Raw genomic sequence first — 12,783 nt, 5'->3', positions numbered from 1 at the left:
TTGATCAGAACATCAATGTATTTATTCCTGGCTTGGAAAGTCTGACAAATTACAGTTATGTTAACAATACATAATGGAAAACATAAAGCTAGCTAGCTAAAACATCATGCTATGTTATTTCCTCTTTGAGAGGAGAGAGATAAGGCGATACCTGAGAAGGTGGTTTTTATTGAATAAATGAAGATTACTCAAAACAGAGGGTTCTGTGGATCAAGGAGACTACTAAGTTTTAAAAGTGGAAGCTTTGAGAGGATGTATCCTGGTTATCAATGGGGAGTAAGGGAGGGAAGTGTTTACTTTTTAAAATAAGGATGTTCCAGCTGAAGGACCTAATTGCAGTTCTTTTGATAATGGTGTATGGCAGAAGTAATGATCTGTCAAGCCTGTTCTTGGCTGTTTAATACAGTTTTCAGGTCAAAACTGACAGTTCAAACGTAATCTGAAAGCCAGAAGGCAGTGACTGAAGATTAGGGAACACTGGTAAATACAAACACAGAAGTAATCTTCATTTACCAAGTGACCTGTAACTTATAAGTTTCAATATCAGGGTCATTATAGTAGGTAGCCTATTTATACTTTATATTAATAAAGTATAATTTTTACATGATATAATGTGGTTAGAAAGATTATGTTGCTGTAGTGCAGCAGTGAAGTCCCGTTTGCACTAGAAGGTAGTACAAGTAGGACTTCACTCTGAGAAGAGTTAGAAACAGTATTTCCAAGTAAAAGTCATCCTAATCATTGCTAATGTTTACCGAGGGTGTCAAAGACAGCTTTACCTCCCTTGTTTGAAGAATAATAGCCCAATATTACAATATTTACAAGAAAAGTCACCAAAGAAAACTCTTCTATCACTTTCTTCTAGTTTCAGTGAGTTATTGCAGCTACATGATTAATTATATTAAAGATGATTGGTGGAGATAAATAGTGTTAGTAGTGGTATTTAATTAACTTAATTTTATCCATCATCAAGTGCAAGGGGTTAAACTTCAAATGTACTGAAAATATTCTTGTTGCCATAATCTGTTTTAAAATTTTTCTGAAAAATGTTAAGAAAACTTTGGGTATTGTTATTCTGTTGGAACTGTTGCCATAATCTTTTGGGCAAACTGAATATTATTAGATATCATTAGAATAAATTCATTCTGTGCATCAAGTTGTCCTGAGCCTGACATTCTGATCTTTTTAAGTTATTGATAGTCTTCACTAGCAGAGGATCGTGTAGTTGGACTGTGAGTTTCCTCAAGTGATAAAGATACACATCTAGAAGACATCTATGGCACAAAGTTCACCCAGAAGATTCACAACCTCAGTCAGCTATGTTTCCTGCAATTCATGAAAACAAATAGTTTCCATTTTAATATACAGAAATGAAACTTTTTGACCCAAAGTGGTATAATTTTTATCACAAAAGAAGCCTGGAATTTCCATAAAATGTAAGGATTGTGTGTCAACACTGAGGTAGTCTTGATAGATAAAGATATGCACCACATAAATATATAGGGAGAGGAAGTCATGGGGTGATTTGGTGGAAATAAAGAAATGATACTTTGCTTTCAGTAGTAGTCTAAGATAGTAACTCCAAAAATCTTTGATAGACATTAACTTTGATGCAAGACTAATACTACAACTGTTTTAACTATCTTTGTTCATGCTTAACTTGTCAGAGTTGATCCATAAAGGTTTAAGTTGGAGAAGATGAAACTTGGATTATGATCATGTGAGCTGAGGATGAAAGATAGGAATAATTTTTTTTGTAATATTGTTGACAAGGTTTCTACTAAACTGTTCTAAAAATACTCATATTCTGTTGAGATCTGATAGTCCACTGCGTGAGAGATGTTATTTATTTATTTTTGCAGTGTGGGGAGAAATGCTGCTGTTCAGTAGCAAAATCAAGGTACAGATGTAATGACACTCTATACTTACTGATCTTCTCCAAGTGTTATGACTTAGGATTTCAAAGATTTATTTTCATATTATTCAGTGAAAAACAAAGTAAATTTGCCTGATCTTTGGTGTATGCTAGTATACTGGTGCTAGTAGTGAATTATTGTAGTGTGAAACATAAGAATAGCGGTGTTGACAAAGGCATAGAACTAAGAACTTATGTCCTAAGCACTCTTGAGCTCTAGTTGCCTGTGTTTTTTTCCTTCTCACGTACATCTTTGTCATTGTTTATTTTTGCTGTTGTTTAGGAATTTGTTTCTGTGTTCATTTCCCATTTGCAGTATTGGGATAGTAATTGTTTGTCTGAAAAGTATGTGGAGATTAATGTTTGTAAACTGTTATGAAGACACAGTGCTATGCAAATGCTAAATTTCTTGTTCTTACAAGATCTGCCTGAAGTTTCTAATACAGCTTTTGAAGTGAGCTTTTGACATATGTGTTTTGAATTCTTGTGGTTACACACTCATTTTGTTGATCCTAAATAAAGAGCTGTTATGATATTCTTTTTTTTGAATGATGGAAAGGGAGATTCAGCTAAAACATACAGCTGTAGAAATGCTGTTCAAGATGATGAAAAGCTGGAGATAATCTGATAGTCGTTAAAATTAAAGGCGAAGATTAAGAGTCTAAACTGGCCTTTTGGAGATATGAATGCAGAAATAGGAGACTTCATTCTGTATGCTATCAGGTCAGCAGGGTTTATCCTGGATTTTCTTTTCTGATTTTAACGAATTCATATGAATTCAGTCTGGAAAGGATTTCACAGTTCTGCACATCTGTAAAGTATAATCATTTTTAGTCCATTTAGTTACTTTTGCAGCTAAAGATTAACTCTTCTAATTTATAAATCCAGGATCATATCTAAGTCACATAGTGTTGGCTATTCTATAGCATACTTTGTTCGTAACATTTTTAGGAATGTGGTGATTAGCATTTAGGGAAGAGACGAATTATCCRTAGAAGAATCTGTGCCCTATTTTTTCTAGATTCATAGATGCAAGAAGCAAAATGCTATGCATACCACTTTCTTTTTAAAAATGACTGTGTTGCGGGTGCATCTTAAATATCATCTTGCTTCCTCTCTCAGCTGTGGTTTTTCTACATTATTCCCACTCATGCTCCCGAATAATGAAATACTAATAACAATAGACTGAAAAACCCCCACATAAATATATCTTTTAAAAATTATAAAATGCTAAAAAAGCAAAGCAGTAAAAGGCAAATAAAAAGTTCTTTTAAGTAACTAAAGTATGTGAATTTGTCTATAATCACACCTGTACAGAGAGCATACCAGACTACTGTATCAAAGTAGTAAGTTGCATCAAAATAAATCAAGATATCATCATGTTCAGGGCAGTAGAGGGTATAGCCTGTTGTTGTTGTTTGTTTACATTTAAATTTCACAGCTGTAAAGAGTCTCTATACAGAATGTATCGATCCCATGTATATCAATAATCTTGTATACATGTATTAGGTATAATAATTATGTACTTTATATGCACTTAAGATGATGAATGTGTAAGCAATAGTCTGTTTTGTATTTGCAGTCTTTGCTATGGGGTGGACTAGTATGTGTGCAGGGAAAGCAAGATCTTCTGTGAGTCAACATCTGTGTTACAAATAACCACATGAAAATTCTTTCTGGGTTAAGCTCTTCTAAATGAATAGAGCTGAGTATAAGGGCATATCTTGATTTATGATTTGAGTGAACTAGGTAATGAAGTCATGTATGCAAGTGAATGATAATGTATTAAAAGTTTAATCAACTTTTCTTTAGTGCTGACACAGTTTTATTATGAAGAGATGCAGATTTGAGTCAAAGAGAAAAAACTAAATTGAAACTGTTTATCACATGAGTAGTCTGGGTAGTTCATATAAGCAAAAGTGTGTTTTTACTTAAGATCAGGGTGTTAACTTCAAATATCTTTGTCATAACTTCTATGAAATTCAAACATAACTTTTAATGTGTAACATTTTCCTGCTGTGACAGACCCTTATAAGTTTTTACAATTTTAAATATTAGAATAAGTATTTATTTTGTGCGTACATAACCGCACTTACTGTTACCACAGTTCTGCTTAAGGGTGCAGTCATTTGTTTTGGATCTGTTGAACTATAATGTCATATACATTGCTTTTGTAGCTGGAGCTCTGTCCTTCCTTCTGTTCTTCAGTGTCTCTTTCCACAAATGCCCAGTTTAAAACCCCGTATGTCTGTGTTCCAGGAACCTTTCAAGTGCTTTTTAGTCTCTCGGAAGTCATGGGCTTTGTCATTCCCTTTTCCTGTGTTGCACAATGACAGTAGTTGAGCTGAATGAACAAAATGCAAAAGATGAAAACTTTACATTTCATCAGGTAGAAGTTCATTGTTATAGAAGGCAATAGTGACTTCTGAGGGCAAGCTTTTGCCATTATCTAGACTAAAGCTGTCAAGTGGTAGATAGCACTTACTGTACTAATACCTCAAATTATTATGGGTTTAAAAAAGTTATTCTGTTTTACTGATGGAAGAATTTGAGGCTAGTTGAGAGGTTATATGGGATTATTTGTAGCAAAGCTAAAAATTGGATCCTGGTATCTACTATGATAAAGTCAAATTAGAGCTATATCATAATTTAGATTAAGGTAAAAAATACTATCATGTTTAAGGTTCTTTAAATAAACTGTATACTTGTTCTGTATGATGTACGTTTTTTCTGTTGTCCTCTGCACAGCCTTCAGTTAGCTTACATCAGTAGCATCTGGCTTTCGGGTTGCAGGTTCTCGGTGTCCTGCCAAGACAGTTCGTGCTAACTTAAAGCCTGCTCCATTCAACCTCCTTTTAAGAGACTCCTCAGGAGTGCGCTCTGTGGGCTGAATGAGCTTTTTAATAAGCAGTTCCAATTTTCCAGGTACAAATGTGTAACACTTCAACTTGTAATACCGTATCCTGAAGAAATTGAGGGAAGGCCTACAATGAGCACCCCTTGCATGCTACTTGGAATCTAGGTGATTCACCAGTGATAAAGTACAAATCCAGACCTTTGCTGAAGTGTGGCTTCATAGTAATTGATTGAACCATCATCCGTACTGTGTGGTGAATAACTGTCTCTCTTCTAGACAACACTCCTGTTAACAAATTAAAGAAGTAGGGGTTTCTTGACAGTGGTGTTCTTGTTCATTAGTATTTGGTTGTGGCTCCTACAATATTGTCAATATTGCATTCCTCTCAGTCCACTTCTTCAGTTTACAAGGATCATTCTGAACTGTCATAGCATTCTTTGAAGTGCTTTTGATTCCTCCCAGTTTGTGCCAGTGGCAGTTCTTGTACATGTATTCTGTATTCCATTGTCTAAATCATTAATGACAATGTTGAATAAAATCAGACACACCCTCACAGGAACCTCCAGTTTGACAGTGATAAGTTGATAATTTCTTGTTTGAGTACAGTTTTCTAGCTTAGTTGCAAATTCATTTTACAATATCATTTAAGCTCTTTAAAATGCTGCGTGCAAATGTATCAAGTACCTTTGTCAGAGTTAAGAAACTTCACATTGACTATCTTCTAGCAACTCTCTAAGCCTTTTATGGGGTGTTGTGGGAGAATTGCATTGATTCTGCATTGTTTTCCTTGAAAAATCAAAGTGGCTGTTTGCACTCTCTTCTATGTGGTTAATAACATAGTAGGTTATGGGGAATTGCAAGAATGACTAATCTGCATTTCATCAAATCTTTTCTACTTTTTTGAGGGGGGAAAAGAGATGAAAGAATGATTACCAATGTGTGCTGTGTGTGTTGGAATATTTACATTATAGCCATGTTCCAATTTTTGTATTCCCTCAGAAATGAGGCTGCTTATACAGAAGTGGAGCGCTGTCTGCAGCCACAGAAACTTTCCTCTTCTCGTATCCAAACTCCTGTATTTCTGACAGATGTTACCAGTTATATATTGCATTAATAGCCAAAAAGGGTGCTAAGCTGACTAGCCATATCAGAAATGGATGTTTCAGTTAATTTCTCTCTGCCTCTGGCAGTCACTTCCATAATTCCTTWTTTGCTTGTGGGGGAAAAAAACTCATGGTAACCAGGACAAGAAATTGTTATGTTGGCACATTAACTATATCATTTGTTTTAGAGAGAAGTTTAAAGACTAATTTTCAGCGTGTTTAATTTTTTTAATTTAATTCTTGCAGCAATCCAAAGTCTGCCAGCCAGAGAATAAACAAAAAAGTCAATAATGATGCATCATTAAGGATTCAAAATTTGTCAATTCTGGTGAAGCAAATAAAAACTTACTATCAGGTAAGTAATTTTCTTATGCTTTACCTAGAATTGTTTCGAAATATTCTTTTACAATTCAGCTTTAATGGTAACAAAGATAAGATGGGTATTTTGCTATACCTGTATGGTTTCATGTTTGTTTATATACCTGGTCAAAATTTTTGTTTACATACCTATTTCACAGCTGAAAGAGGACTCCAGAAATACTTTTTGAATGAAAGTCTGTTTATATAATATATATATTCTGCTTTTTAACTGCTCATATAGTACATTAAATGGTGTGTGTCAGTATTCTATGAATTGAGGCAAGTTTTGTGTATATGAAAATTATTACCCCTGCATTTAGTCTACAAACTTGATCTTTGTAAGAAAAATGTGGTGAAATTTATTGCAATTTAGTTTTTTAATAGCAAAGATCAGTGAGATGATAAAAATCAAACAGAAATTAATAGCAAGTGCAATGATGAGATAATTTACATTTATAAAATAGCCATTGAATTTTTGTGTCTTAGTTTTGTGCAATAGGTAAGAACTGATACTGTGCTTTCTAGATGCAGAACCTAGACTGAGCAGTGGGCACACTGTAGTAGGACACTGCAGATATCACCAGTGTCTCTTATAGTGTGCCCTTTTGTTCCCCTCCTTCTACACCTTCCTACACCTTCCTGCCAGGAAAGTCTAGGCAACCACTATATCTGGGAGGAAATCTGCTTTGATCTGCCTCTTACAGTGCATCATGGCAGAGCCTGTACAGAGCGTGCTGTCTGTCTTGTGTACACACAGAGTATACGTCCTCAAAAACTCCAAAGCACAATCAAAATTTCCAGCCCTCACTTACTGTCTGGATCATGTATCACTAGAGAGGATTCTCAAGACTGACTAACCATGGATAACCATGACTTGAACCAGAGCCTGTCTGCCCCTCTGCTTTTCCTATGAGGATCAGAAAGCTGCGTGTGTGGTGGACTAGTAGGGCAACAACTCCTCAACCACCCTCCTTGAAACATTACTTCTGACATCACTGATTTCCATCCCGCTCTCTTCTCATACCCCATTCCCAAACGCCAAGGTCAGGGTTGCCAAGCAATCCAAATCTGCCTAGCATCCAAACATGTAAGGACTGGAGCAGCAGTGGTCAGTCACTACACATCTTTCTAGCTAGCACTTTGTGCATATGCATACTTCATGTCATTCTTGTCTTGGCAACTACTGCATGTGGGGATAAGTGRTGTCTGCTAAGACCCAAATGCTTTTCCCCCTCCTGCTACCTGAGGCTAGTCGTTTCTGAACAGGTATTAGTGTTTCACATAACTGGTATGACAGGAAACACAAACACTGATAGGAGCACTCTTCATTTGAATACAAAACATTCTCTGTGCTTCTCTGGTCTTACAGTATCAGCTAGTCCTAGTGCAATAGTATCATACAGGATTGCTTACCAATAGGTAATTTATCCCTGAATGATTCAAAATTTTGAATGTTGCTTGAAGTCTTTGTGTTAGGAATACTTTATGCTAGCCTTTTTAAAATAAAAAGGTTTGCTTACTCAATAAATGTTAAAATCAGTCACCATGCCTTTAATGGTTCCAGTTTGTTTTATGCAAGTGTGTATTTACAACTGTGTATACCCCCCCCCCCAAACTTTCAGGACTCTAGTCTTGTGAGATACCAGCCTCTTCATACACTACAAGTGAGGGAAACTGCAAACATTGTATGTCTGGCGTTTTAGTAGCAATAAAGGTGTTTAGCCAAACTAGAATGCCTGTTTAAATTTAAAAATGTTTTTCGCATGCATTGCATTGATGTTCTCTCAAATATGCCTGCATGTACCCAGAGCGCTTTATGCATTGTGGTGGTTGGTTTGGAGAGTAATGTTAAGGAATGACCTGTAGCTGCAAAACCATTGATTGTTTTTATTCATCTGTTTCAAGTGCAGTGTTCCAGTATGAAAACCCTACTGAGCTCTCTGTTATCCACTTCTCAAAGCAGGGTCCTGAGGTGTTCATTAGTCTGACCTATGATCAAATGTCACACTTCTTGTAATGTGGCTGCTTGCAGGGGTAGTCTCCTTAGGTGCGTCCTCACTTCCAGGCCTCTCTTACCTGCATAGTTTCTGGCCATTCTCCATTTTGTGGTCTCTTTGCCAGGTTTCATGCAGGCATGGCATTCATATGTCTCAGTCCATGGAAGTTTGTTTCCCAGAAAGGACTGACAAGCCACGTCTACACCTCGTATTGTAGGGCAGGCTTTTCAGAGACAGATGATTGGTTTTGAGGGGTCTTTCTTTGGTAATTGGTTAAGGCAAGAGGAATGGGGCAACTACACTACAAGAAGACAGCAAGAAGTATGCCACTTGATAAACACTGTGCACCATAAATTTCTTTGCTGCCTACTCCAGTTATGGATAGCCTAGTCAGAATAGCGCTGCTGAAAAAGCTTGCCTGTCTGCTGTCTTTCATTCTTGTACAGAGCTATCTAAAGGTTTCATACAGCAGCTTCTTTGATTATAGTCCTGAGCAGAAGTGGGGAAGAAGTTACCTCACACAGAGATTCACTGCAGCTCTCATATTGTTGCTCATGAGAGAAGTCAAGTCCCATTTTCTTATAGGTGTTCTCAGAATTAGTGCACTGGGGTATGTGTTGGATTGTTGCAGGAGATTTAAAAAAAATATCTGGGGAAGGTGTTCCAATGAGTTTAGCGTTTCATGCAGCTGACTTCTGTGCTCATAGACTCTGTTCTCCCCATCGTTCTGTTTTTCAATTGGGAAACCAGACAAAGATCTTTTTATAGTCAGAAACGCCTCTGTTCTGGGATCTGCTGGATTCATCGTTGCTTGGACTGCCATGCTGTGTGCGCCTAATTGGCCTGAGCCTTCCAAATGAATGCCTCCCACATGGCAGGAGTAGTGAAGTCTGTCAGTGTATCTGGCAGTGTTTATTTCAAAGCTTATCTTCAGAGACTGAGGGAACTCTGGTTTCTTGGAAGCTCAGGTTGTTGTGGTGCAAATGTTCTTGTCATCGGGCTGTGCTTAATTTGAAGTGCTTCTTTGGAGAGCTGCACTTGGAGAATCTTATCTTGCTGTTACCTGTCTTTCATTCTCTCTTTGTCTCTGTGACAGGCAGCTTAGGTTTGACCACTGCTGTTTGGGTTAAGAGTATACTTGGAGATAAAACATCTGTGAGTACCTGTATGGGCGTTAACTTGGGCATTAAGCCTATGGGTAGATGTGTTTGCTCTGCCCTATAAGGGTTGATATATACAGACAGAAACAACTCCTGGGAAGGTAGTGAGAAAACTTGATAGCCTTATACCTTTAATAATGGTGACAGTTGTGCAGTACTCCTAGGGTAGGTTAGCAGGCAGTTCTGGAGTGTGTGTGGTGCAGCTGTCATGGGGAAAGTGCTAAAAGGATCTATGGAGGGACAGTAGCTGAAAGGACTTACGGGCATGTTGAGCACAGGACTACCTTGTGCAATGTGAGTATAACAGAAGCAGCCTGGAACTGCTATAAGAACTTACTTATGCGCAACCGTATACAATGGCAAGGTACTACAAGCTAGGGAATGCTGGTGCTGCAGTCCTCAGGTGTGATTTACCAGAGTTGTGTGGATGTGACTATAGAGCCCTACCAAATTTTGGGGAGGGCTCAGTGAAATACAGCAGCAAGCTTGTCCTCTTTACAATGTAGAAGGTCCTCTTTACATCTGTAGGACTAGGCCTTTGGTTATGGTTAACTGATTATAATTATAATGTTTTGCCTCTAGACTGACAAGTTAACCGAATTCAACTGTTTGTCTATTACATACACTGTAACATACACTGAGATACTGCATACAGTTATTGCAAGTATGCATCTCTGCTTAAATGACTTTAGCATTTAAAGGTCAAACAGCAGAAGAAAACCAGCAGCTTCAAACAGTAGGAAAAAAAACCAGCAAGTCTTCTGGTTGTGTGTGTGCTTCTGTATATTTAGACTTTTCTTCTGTTTTTGACAACCATAGTTTGATTTAATTGATACTGCAAAATCAAAGCTGACCTTGAATTTCTTTTATCCTGGAAAAAAATTACTTGAAAAGGGATGGTACCTTGTCAGTGTTTTTAACTAGTGTGAAGTAATGTTAGTAGTTCAGAATGCGATACTTTTCATTTGACACTATTTCAGAGTAAAAGCTGGTAATAACTTTTTGCAAAACCAAATTCTTACCTCTTGTTAATGATTTCTTGGTACATGTTTCTATGCACAAATGTTAATTGTGATAATCTGGCAATATTTCAATTCGGAGAATGTATTTCGCTGTCCTGTATCTTCTAAATTACCACTTCCAGCTGAAACTGCATTCTTTGTTTCTGTCCCAAATTCTTGCTTGGTGTTACTATGTTTTATTTGAATACGTAGTCAGGTGACATTTCTCTGAGTGGACTGTTTCTTGAATGTGCTCTGGAAAGCCATTTGGTATAACAGATTGTCATGATGGTTGATAGGTTTTCTGATATAAAAATAGCATTTGAGAAAGGGAAGTTTCTCTATCTCATTCTCTTTTCTACTTTCCATTTATTTTTGAAGATGTTTTATATTTATCAAAGTGCTTGAAGTTATTGTTCACTGTAGCTAGCATCTGGAGCTATTACACTCTCAAATTTCAGAGGGTTCTGTAACTAATGGATGGAAAGTAATTTACCCTTGAAATCTGGGCATGGAAGGGGTGCAGTGATGACCAGCAGAACTCTTCAAATTATCCCCCTTTGTTAATTTCATCTTCTATTTTTGCTCAAACAGTAGGCAATAGAATATTTTACTCCAGAGTTACCAAGTTTTACTCTAATGTGTTCAAGAGTAGATGACCTTAAAGAAAAGAGCTTGAAAGATGAAAACTTTTTTCCAGTTTAAAAAATGAAAATCTAAGATAGGTAGGCTTGTGAGGACTGAATTTATTTAACAGTCACTGGAGACTGAAATTGAGAGGGCAAAGTGTAAAGGGTTCAACCATTTCTTTTGTCCAAATAGAACAATGCTAAAATTACCTGCATCTCTCAGGAAAAAAGGAGGGGATTCCTTTAAGTATATGAAAATCAAAGAATTCATTCATATTTAACTTATACAGAACTGAAACAAAGATCAAAGAAAAAATGTGATATATCTGAAACACGTGATAAAGCTGGAGTTCATATTCCATCCAATACTGAGGATAGTTGTCATGACACATTTCTCCTGTGGCTCATCATTCCCAAATGAGGCTGTGATCAGGATGTGTGTACAATGCTGAAATGAAAAAAAGGGATTTCTACCTTTAAACTTCATTTCAGAGAATCATTGCTGTCAACTTAGAACATTGTTCTTCTGTTGAAGACTCTTTGTATTTGAGGGTTAAATCTTAGTTTTAATTTAAAAAAAATTTGGAATGTGCTCCATCGAGTTATCTAGGTTACAGCTTTTCGCACTGCTTTTGCTCAGGTATCCCTAGTGATCGCAGTAGGTGCTCCATGGGCTGCAGCAGGAAATACAGTGCCTCTAACTGTGCCTGCGTATTTCCCCATAGATCAGTTTTACAGCTTCTTCTCTAAGGTCATGCGGATAGTTCCAGAAAGAGGGTTCGTTAATGCCGGGCTTGGGGAATTCAAAGACAGGGTTTTCTTTGTTTCCTCTCCAAGTTGGTGCAGCCTGGCAGCTGGTGTTTTCCTGCAGCCTGCACATGGGTTAGCAAGTCAGTATAGCAAACTCAGTTTCAAGAAGGGGTCACTTCAGTCCCTGTCACCTGTGAATTTATCCAAGGCAGAAAAGCTAATGCTTGATGGATGCCTTGGAATTCAGTTGAAGGTACCTGTCTCAGCCTGCAGTATGTCATTCCTGAGTGCTTCAGGCAGCTGTCTGAGCAGGCATCATGTTTACTATATGTTCTGAATGGAATGCCCGAGATCTGAGATTGAATGTAAAATGGAAGAAGGCTGTAATGTACCTGTATCTAGTTGAGAAGGATGCATAATAGTTTGAATGACTGCCTTAACTGCTAGATCCTGACCTGAGAAACAGACACATAATATACAAGTAAAAAAGCAATGAAATGTACCATCTGATATAGGTAGATAACTTAAAGAATAAATGAATACCTATTACAGATAGTGTTTGCAGCTGTTCTTGCTTAATAAAGAATTAATTACCCTTGTTAACTTATTGAGAAGTTATTTTCATTTCGTTTGGAAGAAAATAAGCTTAGCAAAGATGAAATAGTAAACAAACTGCATATGTTATGATTCTTCTTATATTATCATCTTCAGACAAGTTTATTTTTCTAGTTTTGTATAACATCATTCCTGCTAAAAAAAAAAAWTTTTAAAAACCCTCAAAAATCCTCACTTCATACCCTAAAATAGTGTTTATCTATATATGCATTAAATATGCTTACGTTTTTCTTTTATCTGAGATCAAAAAGCATTAAAATGCTTTAATTCATATTAGTGCTCTTTGGAAAAAAAGAAGTATTTGTTGCCTACTGGAGAAATAAGTTCTGAAATCTGGGATTTGTCTAGTTTCCTTAATTTATAAAGGCAGACTATGATATTCCATTCTCAAAGCGA

At 36.8% G+C, this 12,783-nt stretch overlaps 1 protein-coding gene across 1 annotated transcript in view; it reads left to right on the top strand.

Moving 5' to 3' along the window:
* Window positions 1–6,121: 6,121 nt before the first annotated feature.
* The window catches only part of CCDC88A (coiled-coil domain containing 88A), a gene marked incomplete at its 5' end in the record, with an annotated part of 74,348 nt that continues 67,686 nt past the window's right edge, over window positions 6,122–12,783 (top strand). The window contains one exon of the mRNA XM_026074400.1: window positions 6,122–6,230. Coding sequence (XP_025930185.1) covers window positions 6,122–6,230 — 109 coding nt within the window. The remainder of the gene's footprint in view (window positions 6,231–12,783) is intronic.

The sequence above is a fragment of the Apteryx rowi genome, unplaced genomic scaffold (assembly GCF_003343035.1).
Source record: "Apteryx rowi isolate R43461 unplaced genomic scaffold, aptRow1 scaffold_387, whole genome shotgun sequence".
Classification (NCBI taxonomy): Eukaryota; Metazoa; Chordata; class Aves; order Apterygiformes; family Apterygidae; genus Apteryx; species Apteryx rowi.
This window is presented reverse-complemented; position numbering and strand designations above follow the sequence as displayed.